Source organism: Anolis carolinensis, unplaced genomic scaffold (assembly GCF_035594765.1).
Source record: "Anolis carolinensis isolate JA03-04 unplaced genomic scaffold, rAnoCar3.1.pri scaffold_10, whole genome shotgun sequence".
NCBI lineage: Eukaryota > Metazoa > Chordata > Lepidosauria > Squamata > Dactyloidae > Anolis > Anolis carolinensis.
Window position 1 is genome coordinate 16064364 of NW_026943821.1, and position 18229 is coordinate 16082592.

At 41.8% G+C, this 18229-nt stretch overlaps 1 protein-coding gene across 1 annotated transcript in view; it reads left to right on the top strand.

Annotated features, from left to right (window-relative positions):
* The first annotated feature begins 11630 nt into the window (after positions 1-11630).
* The window catches only part of fxyd1 (FXYD domain containing ion transport regulator 1), a 33416-nt gene continuing 26817 nt past the window's right edge, over positions 11631-18229 (top strand). The window contains exons 1-2 of the mRNA XM_008117090.2: positions 11631-11642; positions 13141-13447. Coding sequence (XP_008115297.1) covers positions 11631-11642; positions 13141-13447 — 319 coding nt within the window. The remainder of the gene's footprint in view (positions 11643-13140; positions 13448-18229) is intronic.

Here is an 18229-nt window from a genome sequence, read left to right on the forward strand (position 1 = left end):
TCCACTATCAGAACATCAACTCGATCTTATTATCCATGGGAAGAAAAACCAGACCCTCACAACCTCTGAGGATGCCTGCCATAGATGTGGGCGAAACGTCAGCAGAGAATGCTTCTGGAACATGGCCACACAGCCCGAAAGACATACAACAACCCTGCAGACCACTGATGGTCCCCAGTCCACCACTACCCTGTTTCCCCTAAAACAAGACATCCCCAGAAAATAAGACCTAGTAGAGGTTTTGCTGAATTGCTAAATATAAGGCCTCCCCCAAAAGTAAGACCTAGCAAAAATTTTGTTTGGAAGCATTCTCGCCGAACAGAACCACCAGAGCATGCAGGATCGGTAAATATACGTACCGTAGAGTGTTGGACGTGAAATTATTGGTTGTAACAAGAAATTCTTGATAGGATTCACAGTTTGTCTGGTTATGCTGGTTTGTGATGACAACTAATGTACAGTATATAATAAATGTTCGGTTTTTTTGTTCAACAATTAATGGGAATTCTTCTTCATGGAAAAATAAGACATCCCCTGAAAATAAGACCTAGCACATCTTTGGGAGCAAAAATTAATATAAGACACTGTCTTATTTTCGGGGAAACACGGTATCTATCCCTTGATGTATGGTAAGAACATCAGGCCAATGGAGACTCCACCACAGACATGAGAAGAGCTGCAAGGCCAAGAACAAGCCAGGAGAGTAAATACAAAAGATCCACCCAAGGGAAACACTGACCACAAAGGGAAGCTGGTAAAGAAACTCAACCTGCAATAGGCATGGGCCAACTTGGGCCCTCCAGATGTTTTGGATTTCAACTCCCACTATTCCTAACAGCCTCAGACCCTTTTTGCCCCCAGCTGCTTAAGCGTATGTCTGACCTACAAACTATACAGATCCAGCAAATGCTACCTCCAGCAAAGGACAAGAGGGATCCTTCTCACCTCTGCAGGAGTCTACCATATACCATGCCGCTGTGGATAAGTGGACATAGGCAGGGCCATAGCCAGAAAAAAAAAAAGGGGGGGGGGTGGATGGAAACTTTTTAAAGTGAATCATGAAGAGTAGCTCCATAACACAAAATAATTTAGAAATCAGGTTCCATCGATAAACCTCAGTGGACACTCAAAACAGATAAACCTCAGTGGACACTCAAAACAGATAAACCTCAGTGGACACTCAAAACAGATAAACTTCAGTGGACACTCATGGGGATTTGGTTAACCACTTAAAATTCATGACTAAACCAGTTTTTTTGTTTTTTGTTTTTTTTAAAAAACCTGAACAATTTCGGAGGGGGGGAGGAGGGTGAACCCCCACACACCCCTCTTGGCTACAGCCCTGTACATGGGGATCACCAAACACAGCATTGCCCAAATACGAATCAAGGAACATGAAAGGCACTGCAGGCTAACTCAACCAGAGAAGTTAGCCATAGCAGAGCAGTTGATGACCCAACCTGGTCACAGCGTATTATTTGAGAACCACCACGTCAGTCTACACAGAGAAGCCGTTGAAATCCACAAGCATGTGGACAATTTCAACTGAAAGGAGGAAACCATGAAAATGAACACAATCTGGCTCCCAGTATTTAAAAAAAGTCTAAAATCAGGACAGTAAGTAAAGAACAACGCTCAAAAACAGAAGAATTCCAGACAGGAAACAATTAGGGCCAGCTAACAACTCCCAACAAAGGATTCCCACAGGTAGGAAGCAGCCAGACCTTGATGCTGAAAGGCTATTCAATGCTAATCAAGGTGGCCAATTGCAACATTCATACCTATCTCAAACAGACAAGAGTTCTTTCTCCCAACCTGAATATACCACAGACATATACCGTGTTTCCCCGAAAATAAGACAGTGTCTTATATTAATTTTTGCTTCCAAATATGCGCTAGGTTTTATTTTCAGGGGATATCTTATTTTTCCATGAAGAAGAATTCACATTTATTGTTGAACAAAAAATGAACATTTATTATATACTGTACAGTAGTTGTCATCACAAACCAGCATAACCAGACAAACTGTGAATCCTATCAAGAATTTCTTGTTACTACCAATATTTCTACATACAACACTTTATGGTACTACATTTACCGGTCCTACACGCCCTGGTGTTCTGTTCGGCGGGCATGTTTCCAAACAAAAACTTCGCTAGGTCTTACTTTCGGGGGAGGCCTTATATTTAGCAATTCAGCCAAACCTCTATTAGGTCTTATTTTCTGGGGATGTCTTATTTTAGGGGAAACAGGGGAAACGCCAATTGCCTAGTTTCCAACAGACCTCACAGCCTATGAGGATGCCTGCCATAGATGCAGGCGAAACATCAGGAGAGAATGCTTCTGGAACATGGCCATACAGCCCGGAAAACTCACAGCAACCCAGATCACCTCAGGCTTCTATTTGTTATCAAAGATAGTGGGTCCAGGCAGTCAATCTCTCTCTTACTATTTCTCCCCCCTCCTTTTCTCTCTTTATCTTTTCTTGTCTCCACAGATATATCAGTGCTGCTTACACACAGACACACATATATTGAGCTGCCAACCAATAGCAATGCAGGATCCTGGCTGGCACAGCAACCAACCTTCAGCGGAGACTGAAGCAAACGAAATGGGAATTTTAAGAAAGGGAGTGGGGGAGATGGTGTTAATAATTAACAGCATCGTTATCTTTCCAGTGGTGAAGAACATGTTGAAAAGAACACACAACCACCTTTGCTTCCTGCCTTTCTTGGAATGGGCATGCGTTGTGTGCATTTGCTTGAAAGCCATGGCTCCTTCACTGCAAAGATGCTCAATGTTCGTAGCAGGACAAGAGAGATGCCAGAGGTGCAACCAACCAACCAGTGCCTGTCATGAAGGACCAGAGTGAGGAGCAAAATGTTTGGCTTTTTCTAAGGGACAGGATATCAATGTACCTTTCCAAACAACAGCCCACACACTTTCCACATTTAGAAGAGGAACACTGCCCCAGGGGTGTATCTCCCTCTTCTCATGCCTGGTAATTCAGTTACTGTAGTTACCTACTTGGAAACACAGTGATGTTTCCAAGAAAGAAACATTGATAGTCAATGGTCACAAATATGATGCCAGTCTCAGAGTTGTACGTTTAGCACAGATTCCAGAGCTTACTGCCCTTTGTCCATTAGTCTGATGGAACGATGAGGAGCTAAAGCTAGAAAATACAATTTAAATGTCCTGCCATAGTTCTGAAGTTAGCTTATTTATTTATTTATTTACAGCATTTATATTCTGCCCTTCTCACCCCGAAGGGGACTCAGGGCGGATCACATTACACATTTAAGCAAACATTCAATGCCTTTTAACATAGAACAAAGACAAACAAACATAGGCTCCGAGCGGCCTCGAACTCATGACCTCCTGGTCAGCGTGATTTATTGCAGTTAATTGCAGCTGGCTTGCTCTCCCACCTGCGCCACAGCTCGGGCTTATCAGAAGTATTGTTGTTATTGTCGCAGCTAGCCAATTGAGTTCCAAACTCTCAACCCCTTCTGCGGAAGTTGCACCCTCGTCCAAGGAGAATAACTCCAAAAACAAGACTGTCCTTTGGTAAAGAAAGATTTATATAAACAAAACATACAAAACACAGTCCTTTGCTTTTATCAGCAGCAAACACAAAGCTTTCTTATCTTCAAGCTTTAACCTCTGTGGTTTCTGGACTCTCCGTCTTCAAACCTCTCTTCGGTTCCACTTCAGTAGCTCTTCAGCAGCAATACCATCTTTGCCACCATCACAGCACACACTACAACACTGCACTTCACAATACTGCACAACACTGCACTTTACAACACTCTAACAACACTACTACAATACACTAACATAAGACTTACTCAGACTCTATTAATAGCCCTCAATCTAAAGCAGGTGTCTTAATTGCTGCTGGTCAAACACAGATGAGACATGATTCCTGCAAACACTTATTCATTTTCACTTAAGAAATGACCCAAATAATATAAAACTCTGACAGTTATGTACCTTCAAGTTGATTCTGACATATGGTGACATTTTCATCAGATTTTCTTGAGAAGGATTTTTTTTGGGAGAAAGATTTCCATTGCCTTCCTCTCAGGTTGAAAGGATAACATTTCCAAAGCTACCTAGTGAGTTTTTTTTTGGCTAAGTAAGAGTTTGAACTCTGGTCCCAGCTGAGCATTCAAACCAGGCTAACTTCAGAAGTAAGGCAGGACATTTAAATGGTAGTTCCTAACACTCACTCTTCATAGTTCCACCAAAAAAATACAATTATTGACATATAATGAGTTATATGGAGCCCCCGGTGGCACAGTGTGTTAAAGTGCTGAGCTGCTGAACTTGTGGACCAAAAGGTTGCAGGTTCGAATCCGGGGAGAGGAGTGAGCACCCGCTGTTAGCCCCAGCTTCTGCCAACCTATGGTATAATGAGTTATATGGAGCCCCCGGTGGCACAGTGTGTTAAAGTGCTGAGCTGCTGAACTTGCGGACCAAAAGGTTGCAGGTTCGAATCCGGGGAGAGGAGTGAGCACCCGCTGTTAACCTCAGCATCTGCCAACCTAGCAGTTTGAAAACATACAAATGTGAGTAGATCAATAGGTACCACCACTCCGGCGGGAAGATAACAGTGCTCCATGCAGTCATGCCAGCCACATGACCTTGGAGGTGCCTATGGACAACATCGGCTCTTCGGCTTAGAAATGGAGATGAGCACCAACCTCCAGAGTCATACACGACTGGACTTAATATCAGAGGAAAACCTTTACCTTAATGAGTTACAGTAGAGTCTCACTTATCCAACACTCGCTTATCCAATGTTCTGGATTATCCAATGCATTTTTGTAGTCAATGTTTTCAATAAATCGTGATATTTTGGTGCTAAATTCGTAAATACAGTAATTACTACATAGCATTACTGCGTATTGAACTACTTTTTCTGTCAAATTTGTTGTATAACATGATGTTTTGATTCTTAATTTGTAAAATCATAACCTAATTTGATGTTTAATAGGCTTTTCCTTAATCCCTCCTTATTATCCAACATATTCACTTACCCAACGTTCTGCCGGCCCGTTTATGTTGGATAAGTGAGACTCTACTGTATATAGAAAGTGCAGTCTCTCAAAGAACAAGCCATGGCCAATTTCTTTTCTATCAAAAGCGCTAAACTTTTAGCAAAGTGACAATTTCTTTCCAAACTGTAGTCCATACTGTGAAAGTGCTATCCAAGGTGCTGAAGCCTATATCCCAAGTAGGTTCAGTATCATAAAGAATTCAGAAGCCAAAGCATGAAAATATCCAATAATTGACAGTCTGGGGTCAAGAAACCATAAATCAGATCAAAGTCTAACTTAAAACTTGGATCAGCCCTGGAATATGACCTGGAATGTTTATATTTTCAGTAATTTACTGACAGCAACAGCCATTCATTTCAGTCTTTTAAAATTAACTGGGCAGAGGGAGAAACCTGTGCAAAAGCTAATATCCGTATGGGAAGAAGGAGACATGGCTGTTTGGGAAATCTCAGTGGACTGGACTTACAGTATATCCAGTTTGACCAGATTTGGCCCAGGACTTGAGGTTCCCCATCCCTATTCTTGGGGGTTCTTGGGACTTATAGAAACTTATAAAGACTCTGGAGGTGTTCAATGAGTGAAACATCAGCTTCATAAAACTCTTAGCTTTGCCTCCCCTGTATTTTTGGCATCGGAGAACACTGGACTCTTTGAATAGTTTTTTTTTTGTATGTGAGGATTACTTTTTGAAAAACCTGGCGGCTCCTGTAAGGTCAGTTCCCTTCTCACCATCTCCAGGGAGTCTCCAGCAAGCACCAACATGCTCTAATAGTTTCCACAGTCCCTGACACTACGGCCATTTGGCCCTCTCACCCCCCCTGCAAATGCCAAGATATAAAGCACAGAGCAAAGACCCAGCCCTCTCTTGCACAATGGGTCCAGCTGTTTGGCCTAGAGCCCTCCGAGCTGGGATTCCCGCCCAGGCCTCAGCATTTCCCTTCACACAGCGCAGCTTTGTTCCGCAGAAAGCTTTGGGGAAGGCGGTGGGGGGTGGCATGGAGCAGACCAGATTTTAAAGAGCAGCTGGTTAAAATAAGAACAACCTCAGGCAAAATCGGAGATGGTAGCAGCAGTTGAGGAAAGCGTGGTCTGTTGCAGAACCTTGTCATCTTTGATGTGTAACAGATTGGGGGTGGCACCTTGCACCCACCGGTCCAAATCTGTCTCCTTCCTAATGATCATCCCCAGAGGGAAACAGAAGCATGGAAAAGCTGCAATGTTGTTGAAAAGGCGATATAACATTTTGAAAGATAGGGAAGTATAGTCAGGGACCAATCTTCCCTTCCTCCCATCACAAATAATGCTGACTAGCAAAATTCTCATTCATTTTAATGTGTTGTTCTACATGCTTATCTTTGTGGGTAGGTGCCACCTCCAACTTGGCACTTGGAAGAGCTGTGCCTAGGACAAGACTTGCATTCTGAAATTGCTCTCTAAGCAGGCGGAAAAGAGAGGAGGAGAAGGAACATTGTTACAGCATCACTGAAACAATGAGGCTCACATGTGCACCAAAACATGGAGAAGAAGCAAAGTGAGTGGCAGCAGGAGGAAGGAATAGTCCAGCTCTTCCAAACACATGCCTTTCAGGACAGTCTTCCTTAACCTGGTGTCTTCCAAACATTTGGGATTCTGATGTTCATCCAGTCCAGTCAGTTAAATCATGACACTCATCATGCTCAGCCACATGAGTAGTGATAATAATAATAATAATAATAATAATAATAATAATAATAATAATAATAATAATATACATCACACAGTCCTAGACACTTGGGAAGTGTTTGACTTGTGATTTTGTGATATGAAATCCAGCATATCTATCTTGTTTGCTGTGTCATAATAAAATAATAATAATCATCATCATAATCATCACCATCATCATCATCATCGGGTGCCGTGCCAAAAGATCTCAGCCGGCATTTGGAAACAATAGACATTGACAAAATTACGACCTGCCAACTGCAAAAAGCCACCTTACTGGGATCTGCGCGCATCATCCGAAAATACATCACACAGTCCTAAACGCTCGACTTGTGATTTTGTGATATGAAATCCAGCATATCTATCTTGTTTGCTGTGTCATACAATGTCGTTGTGTCAATAATAATAATAATAATAATACACTTTATTTATATTCCGCTTTATCTCCCCAGAGTACACATACAGTACACATATAAAGCAAACGTTCAATGCCTTTTACACAATGACATACAATACACAGACAATGCAAAGAAAAGGCCTTCCTCTTTCCATCTCCAGCATGAGGAGGTGATGCTCAACTCTGGCCATGGGGAAGCACTCTTGTTCCATTTTTTCATGTCGAGGAATTTGCTGTCCATAGTCATCTGCATGTCTGCATGGAGCGCCCTTTTACCATCCTGCCGAGGTGATACCTATTGATCTACTCGCATTGCATGCTTTGGAACTGCTAGGTTGGCAGAAGCTGGGGCTGACAGTCAGGAGCTCACCCCAACTAGCAGCTTCAAACTGCAGCTAGTGGTTTTAACTGCTGTTCTACCATGGCCCTAGTGATGGTGGTTTTAGTTCAACATATGTGAAATGCATTTCACCTGGGAATAGTGGTTCAGTTTAGTCCAATTCCACTCTGTAATACAATATTACCTCAGTTAACAAAGTCTAGGAGCCCCGGTGGCGAAGTGTGTTAAAGCACTGAGTTGCTGAACTTGCAGACCGAAAGGTCCCAGGTTCCAATCCTGGGAGCGGAGTGAGCGCTCGCTGTTAGCTCCGGCTTCTGCCAACCTAGCAGTTCGAAAACATGCCAATGTGAGTAGATGAATAGGTACTGCTCCAGCGGGAAGGTAACGGCGCTGCATGCAGTCATTCCGGCCACATGACCTTGGAGGTGTCTACGGACAATGCCAGCTCTTTGGCTTAGAAACGGAGATGAGCACCAACCCCCAGAGTCAGACATGACTGGACTTAACGTCAGGGGAAAACCTTTACCTTTACTAACAAAGTCTCTGATAGTGAAATCTGTTCTAAAAAGTCTTTTGGACACCAATGCAGCTCTCTTTTTTCTTTTCATTTTCTGCCCACCTGTAAGTATTTTAGCAGCATTGGCACCAGGAGCATGGCATTGTACCTGGAGAAATGCAGACTTTGGGTGCTGTATGTGCTTGTTTATAATAGAATCCGTCCAGAATCCCTTACCATGCATGCAACGACAGCAAGGCTGTTAAGTCCCAGACTTGTCAACATGGTGGGGTAATTGTGGTAGGGATTTCTGAAGCAGGGCCAGAAATTGTATGGACTGAATTGTTTACAACCCTAGTGAAGGACAGTCAAAGGTGAAGAATATTAGGAGTTGTAGTCCAACAACATTTGGAAGGCCATACCTTCCTTAACCCTGCTGTAAACCAGGATTTTGCCATAAATTCTGTGCAAACAGATCAGTGGCTGGTTTTCCCATTGGTTTTCCTTCTGAAACTTCCTGACGCAGAGACATTTACTGGTGGAGCTTTTTCATTCATTTGTCTTCATGCATGGAAAAGTGGTATATGTCAAATGTATCTGTCCTAAAGTGTCAAAGTAACTCCAATAAATGGAACCGCATCACAGAAGAAAGTCCACATCTGGAAATCCATCCTCCTGCTCCCTTGGATGCTTTTTGGTCCCTATTGCTGGAAAAACATTGCCCCCTTCAGGTCATATCCTAAATCTCCTGACAAATGCTACTGACTTTTACCCACCCATTCCTTTTTTGTACACATGAGCATAGCCATTAAAGGGAGCAAATTTTTTTAGTAAAAGTAACGAAGATCCAAACTGAAACTATCTTTCAATTTGCTTTTGGTTTTCTGTGTTAACAGAGACATTGGATCGGTTCTCCGACTGTACTTTGGAAAGTAGCTGATGCAAACATGTTCGGTTAATGTCTTTTGACGTGATCGTCAAATGGAATTGATTGATTACAATATACAAAAATTATGCTATATGAACCAAGAATTATCTCTTGATTTCAGGAAAAGATTATATATATATATATATATACACACAAAATCCTTGAGGCAGTTGGACCACCTGTAGTACAGCCTTCCTCTTTCCTGTCTGGAGTTGGATCTACACTGCCATATAATCCAGTATCTGATCCCATTACAGCTGGCCTTTCAAGGGTGCATCTTGAAATGTAATATGTAATATTCAATAAAAATTATTTTTTTAAAAGGGTGCATCTTTGCATTAGAATTAATGCATTGTCAAAGGCTTTCATGACCAAAATAACTGGGTTGCTGTGAGTTTTCCAGGCTGTATGGCCAATTTCCAGAAGCATTCTCTCCTGACATTTTGCCCACATCTGTGGCAGGCATTCTCAGAGGTTGTGAGGTATGTTGAAAACGAGGTAAGTGAGGTTTATATATCAAGGTGGGAGAAAGAGGCAAGTATGAATGTTGCAAATGGCCACCTTGATTAGCATTTAATGGTCTTGCAGCTTTAAAGCCTGGCTGCTTCCTGCCTGGAATGGAATGGACGTTGGCGAAACATCAGGAGAGAATGCTTCTGGAACATGGACATACAGCCCAGAAAACTCACAGCAACCCAAAATTAATGCAGTTTATTTATTTTTATTTCATTTACTGTATTTCCCACCACCTTTCTCCTCATGGGGACTCAAAGCGGCCTATAATCACAACCGGTCACAATTTAAAACAAATAATAATAAATTAAATATGTAGTATTGTGTGATTTAGGCTAAAATATAATAAATACAATTGAAATTACATTTAAAACTCACAATACCCTCCCAGAACCCCACTGCTTGAACTGTTTGGTTCAATGCTATGGAGTTATGGTATTTGTAGCTTGGTGGATCACCAGCACTCATTGCTAAAGATCTTACAAAACTAAAACTCTCATGATTCCATAGCATTGGTGCATGGCAATTCGGGTAGTGTCAAACACCATTAATTCTACAGTGTGGATGCATCCCAATCAATAACCTTTTTGTGATTTTCTGATTTCAGTCTCTACATTGATCGCTGACTGAGCGAAGTTATAGAAAATCTTTGTATTATTTCAGTATTTTCTTAATAACCAACTGTAACCTTCATTTACTGTGGCGCAGACGGGAGAGCAAAGCCAGTGCAATTAACTGCAATGGATCACTGACCAGGAGGTCATAAGTTCGAGGCCCACTCGGAGCTATGTTGTTGTTTGTCTTTGTCCTGTGTTAAAAGGCATTGAATGTTTGCCTAATATGTGTAATGTGATCCGCCCTGAGTCCCCTTCGAGGTGAGAAGGGCGGAATATAAATGCTGTAAATAAATAAATAAATAAATAAATTCATTTTGCATTTTTTGGGACTACAGCCCCCAGTATTTCTGGGGAAAGTGAGAGATGGGCCGAAACTAATAAAATGAAGTTCAACAGGGACAAATGCAAGATACTCCACCTAGGCAGAAGCCACTAGAGAGGCATTAGAGAGAGATAAGAGTGGGAGTTGAAGGAAGACCCCCCCCCCCGCCCAATTTTCGGTGGTTATTCTCCCTCCCCCCTCCCATATCACAAATGATGGTTGTTTCCACAACGGGAATAACAGCAAAACAGGGGGAAATGGTTTAACTCTTTCAACCACTCCTCCCAAAATATACTATCCTTTTTTTTCTCTATCGCCACCTTGTGGCCTCCACCCGGATAATAGAACAGTATCTAGATTTTCAATTAATTGAACTCAAACAACTGGAAATCTCAAGCAACTGGTGGGGAAAGTGGGTGGAATCAAATAAATAATATCTATCTATCTATACACATATTAAATTGAAAATGTGTATGTATGTGGCGGAGGTGTCTACTTACACAGACAGGCTCCCGCCTCCACAAACAGCTATAACCCACAGTGCTAGGAGCCACCAAAAGCACTCTCTCCAATGACATTTCAGATTATAGCGAGTGCCATGAACATGTAGCCCAAACCTGCCAGTGTCCTCCACCAACATCCTACTGCCCCCCACCCAAGTGAAGGTTTTCTACAGGGACAATTTCCTCCTAGATTTTCTATTTTTCTTCCAGAATAGACATCCTAGAGTTCCTTACTCTCCCCATTGGTGTGGAATTTGCATGACCCCGCCCACTACCAATTTCTTAACTCTTCCCTACCCTTTCCTATGGCACACAGCAAACAGAGGAATTGATCAGCAACTGAACAAGTAGTTTGGGGAGAATTCACCATGATTTATAGGAGTTGTAGTTCACCTACATCCAGAGAGCACTGTGAACCCAACCAATGTTGGATATGAACCAAACTTGTCATGGATGACGGGACTTGCAGTTCCTTCACTCACTTCCAGAGACCATTAAAACCCCCACGAATTAAAGACCTGGATCATCCTTGGCACGCAGACCCCCTTATGACCCATTATAAATCTTGGTGTGGTTTGGGGGAGGATGGACTAGGGACAATGGAATTTGCAATACCTTCACCTGATTCACTTCTCACAGACCACTACAACCACCATGAATGACAGACCTGGACCATCCTTGGCACATAGACTCCCCCATGACCACTATACATCCTGGTGCGGTTTGGGGGAGGATGGACCATAGACGATGGGATTCATAGTAACTTCACCCAATTCGCTTCTCACAGATCACGGCCATCCCCACGAATGATGGACATGGACCAAACTTGGCACACAGACTCCCCATGACCAACAGAAAATACTGGTGACATTTGGGGGAACCAGAGCTACAAATTAACAAACTGATATTACCTAACACCCCAAAACAAGCAATGCTTTTTTCAAATAACCCTGGCACCGCCGGGTACCCAAGCTAGTTTTAAATAAACATAAAAATAAAATCAGTATTTTGTAATACAGTAAAATCGGTTTCTATAATACAGTAAAACTCTGTTAACAAGTTTGTCTTAATTTGCTTTTAATGTCTCAGTGCAGAGTTTATGCTGTTTTATAGTATGGGTATAATATTAGCTAGGCTCATTTTTATACATAATTAATATGTTTTATGGTCAATTGACATATGGATAAAACAGTTAAACAAATCTATATACAGTAGAGTCTCACTTATCCAACACTCGCTTATCCAACATTCTGGATTATCTAATGCATTTTTGTAGTCAATGTTTTCAATAAAACATGATATTTTTTTGCTAAATTCATAAATATAGTAATTACTACACAGCATTATTTCGTATTGAACTACTTTTTCTGTCAAATTTGTTGTATAACATGATGCTTTGGTGCTTAATTTCTAAAATCATAACCTAATTTGATGTTTAATAGGCTTTTCCTTAATCCCTCCTTATTATCCAACACATTCACTTATCCAACATTCTGCCTGCCCGTTTATGTTGGATAAGTGAGACTCTACTGTGTGTGTATGTGTGTGTGTGTGTGTATATATATATATATATATATATATATATATGTTTTATTGTCAATTTACATATTCATAAAAACAGTGAAACAAATCTATATACATGTGTGTGTGTGTGTATGTAAAGGTAAAGGTTTCCCCTGACGTTAAGTCCAGCCATGTCTAACTCTGGGGGTTGATGCTCATCTCCATTTCTAAGCCGAAGAGCTGACGTTGTCCGTAGACACCTCCAAGGTCATGTGGCTGGCATGACTGCATGGAGCGCCGTTACCTACCTATTGATCTACTCACATTTGCATGTTTTCGAACTGCTAGGTTGGTAGGAGCTGGGGTTAACAGTGGGCGCTCATTCCGCTCCCGGGATTTGAACCGTGACAAACCTTCTATATTAATAGACATAATCGTTAGCAATGGTCTGATAAAGACCTTTGGTATTCATCCATTCATCCAATGCTTTTGGGGTTGGAAAACAGCCGGTAGACTGTTAGGAATTGTGGGAGTTGGGAGTCCAAAATACCTGGAGGGCCAAAGTTTGCCCATGCCTGATCTATACAATATTTGTATGTATTTGGTTATGCTCTTCCCTCCTCTAACGCCTCCCAATTTAGTTAGGCATATTTTAATAGTAACTCCCAGGCAACCAGAAACTGATCCAGCATGGATGCCGGTTAACTGAGAGTATCTCCAAAGTAGTGGCTTGGCCTTCGAAGAAGGAGCATAGCTGCCATCCGCTGTGAAAGGGTGTGTACATTTTTTGTTTTGGACGCAGCTCTGGAGGCCGCGCCAGAGAGGATCTGCGTGGAAGCCCTTCTTCTCCCACTCGCGGCTTCAGACCCGACCCACTCGCGAGGGATTGGCGTGGGGGGCGGCTCGGGAAGAATTGCCTTGGACGCCCCACACACACGCCCAGCCCGGGGGGCGGTGTCCTCGTGGGAAGGCGCAACACGATTCCTCGTGGGCCGCCCAGCCGAAGGCGAGAAGAAGCAAGACACGGTCGCGAGTGGATCGCTTTTTCCTTGCTCCAGAGAGTAAGTTCAAGGCGGGTGTGTGGGGCTGGGTCCGGGGAGGGAGGGGGCTCTCCTTCCCTTGCAAAACAACAACTACTAGGAGTCCACAGCATTGAGCCAGGGCTGCTGTCAAACTGCATGAATCCTAAAGTTGGGACGAAAAAAACCCCTCCAGGGTCGCCAAGATCTTACTGAAATCTTATGGGAGAGATCTGCTCTGTTGGAGTCATCCCAGGGCTTGCCTTGTTTTGCTTAGTTCAAAACTCTCATAGGAAACAAGTCAACAGGTGAAGCCTTGAACTGTCACATTACTCTCTGGGAAAGACTTCTCCTGTGCAATGTTTGCACAAATAGGGGGGAATTAGAGACTTGTTGTGAATTACCTTTTCCAATGGGAAATCTCTGAGTTTTCTGGGCTGTATGGCCATGTCTGAGGAACCCCGGTGGCGAAGTGTGTTAAAGCACTGAGCTGCTGAACTTGCAGACCGAAAGGTCCCAGGTTCTTCCTGCTTCTTGGCAGGGAGTTGGACTGGATGGCCCATGAGGTCTCTTCCAACTCTACTATTCTATGATTCTAGGTTCACACCCCGGGAGTGGCATGAGCGGACTTTGTTAGCTCCAGCTTCTGCCAACCTAGCAGTTTGAAAACATGCCAATGTGAGTAGATCAATAGGTACCGCTCCGGTGGGAAGGTAACGGCGCTCCATGCAGTCATGACCTTGGAGACGTCTATGGACAATGCCGGCTCTTCGGCTTAGAAATGGAGATGAGCACCAACCCCCAGTCAGACATGACTGGACTTAATGTCAGGGGAAACCTTTACCTTTACCTTATGGCCATGTCCCAGAAGCATTCTCTTCTGACGTTCTCTTCTGCAGAATTAGCTGATGTCAACAAAACACTGTGTCTTACTCACATGACATATGACTGGAATATGAAATTAGTGCATAATTAATGGAATTGGCTATCATGAGACGTGGTGACAGTGCGGCTTGTTTAAATCGCTCGTAAGCTCATGAGGGTTATATCTTATCCATAGGTTGTTAGCAAAATTTTGCAATGTTTCTTTCTGGACGACACTATCCAAAATCACTAGCATCGCCTCCGATCTTATGGGCTGGAAGAGTTCTGAAAGCTGTGCTTCAAAAAAGTTATTTTTCCAAGTCTGCCTATTAGTTGTCATGGCTGTTGTCAATGGATGTAATAGTGAGAGAGGATACTGGCCTTATTGCCTTGCCTGTTGGCTACCCAGACCAAGATTTTCTTTCCTGCTGGCCACAGTGAGAAAGAGAGCATTGATCTGGTCTTACAGGTTGGTTCCTGCAAGTTCTTTGAAACTCTGGGATTTTCCCATGTCTTTTAAATCCCTCCATGTGAACCAGTAATGCTGGAGAACAACCCCCCAAAACACCTTGATTCTTAAAATATGCAATTTCATGGGAATTGGGTTGCTGTGAATTTTCCGGGTTGTATGGCCATGTTCCAAAAGAATTACCTCCTGATGTTTCACCCACATCTATGGCAGGCATCCTCAGAGCTTATGAGATCTATATCTATATCTATATCTATATCTATATCTATCTATCTATCTATCTATCTATATATATATACACACACACACACACACACACACACATATATATATATACATACACACACACACACACACACACACATATTTCCTTGACATTAAGTCTAGTCGTGTCCGACTCAGAGTTGGTGCTCATCTCCATTTCTAAGCCAAAGAGCCGGCATTGTCCATAGACACCTCCAAGGTCATGTGACCAGCATGACTGCATGGAGTGCCATTACTTTCCTGTCAGAGTATTGATCTACTCACGTTGGCATGTTTTCGAACTGCTACGTTGGCAGAAGCTGGAGCTAACAGCAGGTGCTCATTCCGCTCCCCGGATTCGAACCTGCAACCTTTTGGTCCACAAGTTCAGCAGCTCAGCGCTGAACCCTAACACACTGCGCTACCGAGGCCCCATATATATATATTGTGCATTGATGTAACCTGGAAGTCTTGAACTACAATTCTCATGAGATTTTAGCTGTGCTTCAGCAACGGAAAGATCAGTAGTAAATAAACATATTTAGAATGTTGTATGCATCTCTGTTTCTGAGATGCTTTGCAGACAGAAAGGATTGGGGTAAACCCTATCTGTGTATTCATTAATATTCCATTGCTGAAATGTAATAGTTGGTTGTTCTAAATGTGTGCTTTTATTTTGTTATTTACTCCAGGATTTGAAGATCAGGCATGAAAGTCAGGGCTGACGTGAACCAGAAATAAGTCCTGGCTGTCTTAATGATATCCAGCGATGTCTAGAAGCTCTAGGATGGCTAGAAGCTCTTCATGAGCTCTGCATCTGTTCAGCAGTAGCATTGGTGACGGGAAAATTTGGCCAATATGTCCAAATTGGGTTTAGCTCAATGGAGCCATGTAGACTTTGTCCTGCCATTACCGCAGGTCAGACAGCACAGAATTTATGGTTGCCTTTGGAACCAGTTCATAGTTTTGCTGCTCCAGAGTGCCCATGGATTAAGCAGTCATGTAAATAAATCCTAAGTATATTGTAGACTTGAATAATTCCAGACCCTGAAGCCACGAAACTCATTTTGTGATCATGGCTCAGTTGCTTTCTCACAGCCTAACCTACCTCACAGTGTCATTGTAAAGCTAAAGCACGGAGGAGGGGTTTTGCTTGTTGGGATGATTGGAATAAACAAAGATAGAAGTGATAAATAAGTAAACGTATGCCAATGTTGACTGCTGCTTCAGATCCTCATAGCTAGAGAGAGTTCTCCAGGCCTTGATTTTTTTCAAATGGCATATGGGATAGAGGGACAAGTGTGGTGTCCTTTAACACTTTGTGGCTGTGTGCCTTCTTTGGGAGAGCTCTGTACTGGCCTGAACCCCAGCAGAGCTGCAGGGCTGGATGCCACTAGGGATGAGCATGGGGGATATTTATAACTCCAACATTTTGCCAGCTTTGGTATATTTAGACAGTGCTGCCAAACAACAAGTCAGAGGAGGGGGTTCCATAAAAGGGTTCACAGCTGGGCTTTCCTGCATTCTCCTCTCCTCCCATTTCTAAAATCTTAATAGTTGAAAGATACAAGAAAGAAGGGTCACCAGGCAAAAGAGAGTAAACAGAGTGTCATTTCTTATTCCTATAGTGCAATGATATAATAATACATTCTAAATTAATAAACAGCGCATGGGCTCATTCTGACAATCCCAATAGTCACCCCTGCAGGAGGATCCAAAAAATTCAAGCACTGGGTTTATATGCATCAGCAAATGAGTTCTAACTACAGTAAAGTCTCACTTATCCAATGTTCTGGATTATCCAACGCATTTTTGTAGTCAATGTTTTCAATATATCATGATATTTTGGTGCTAAATTCGTAAATACAGTAATTACTACATAGCATTACTGTGTATTGAACTACTTCTTCTGTCAAATTTATTGTATAACATGATGTTTTGGTGCTTAATTTGTAAAATCATAACCTAATTTGATGTTTAATAGGCGTTTCCTTAATCCCTCCTTATTATCCAACATATTCACTTATCCAACATTCTGCCGGCCCGTTTATGTTGGGTATGATATATGATAACATGCTATGCTAATTTTATATGCATACACATACACACGCACACACAAACACATATATATAATTTATAATAATTTATAAATATATAATATACTAGCTGTGCCCGGCCACGTGTTGCTGTGGCAAAGTGGTGGTGGTATTGGTTAAAAATTGTTGTGTAATTTTTATTTGACGTTACTTGTATTTTTTAATTAATTTTATTGTAAGTTATCTTTTTCTTTATTATATTTTTAGTTATTTTCTGTTATTATAGTATTTTATTGTATTAATTTTTTAGCGTTTTTTATTATTTTTTATTGGGTTGCTAGGAGACCAAGTTGGAGGAGCATAGCCTTCTAACTGGCAGCAATTGGATAAAAGCAATTATTCCTCTCTCTCTAATTAGGACTTTATTTTTCTTTTCTTTTTGTTGTATCAACCTAGAGCCGTGGATGATGGGTTGTGTCGCCAAATTTCGAGGTTGGGGGGCCTGTAGTTTTGTTGTTTTGTGGGTTGCTGTGATGCCATCACTCTTTTATATATATAGATAGATTGTATATACATATAATATTGATAATAATATTATAATGGAATACAATATTATACTACTAATAATATAATATAATATAATATTATAATAATATTAATTATATATTATATATTAAATGTAATATTACTAATAATATTACCATATAATGATATAGTACAATATAGTACTTTAATGCTTATATTGTGCTATGCTAATAATATATTGTATTTTCATTTGAATTGTAAGCCGCTCTGAGTCCCCTTCGGGGTGAGAAGAGCGGGATATAAATGTAGTAAATAAATAAATAAATAAATAAGTGAGACTCTACTGTATTTTGATCTCAACTAGAAACAGTTCTAATAGTCTGTCCCATAGGAAGTCTTATCCCTTCCCCATAGGGTCATCATTTGATACTTTCTCAGCTTTTCTCCTGGGTTTTCTCCCCATGCTATCCCATTCTAAAATACTGAAGCTCTTTTCCTAAGGCTTAGCTACTGGCCCTGAGAGCCTCAAGCCAAAATGTGATAGTATTATTGGTTTGTGTCTGGGCCTTTACTCCTTGACCCTTGCCGCTTTGGCAATATGGTTCCTGAAAACTTGTCTGAAATTGAATCCTATCCTCAGGCTGAAAGATGTCCAGCAGGCTTATTCTAACCACGAGAGCACATTGG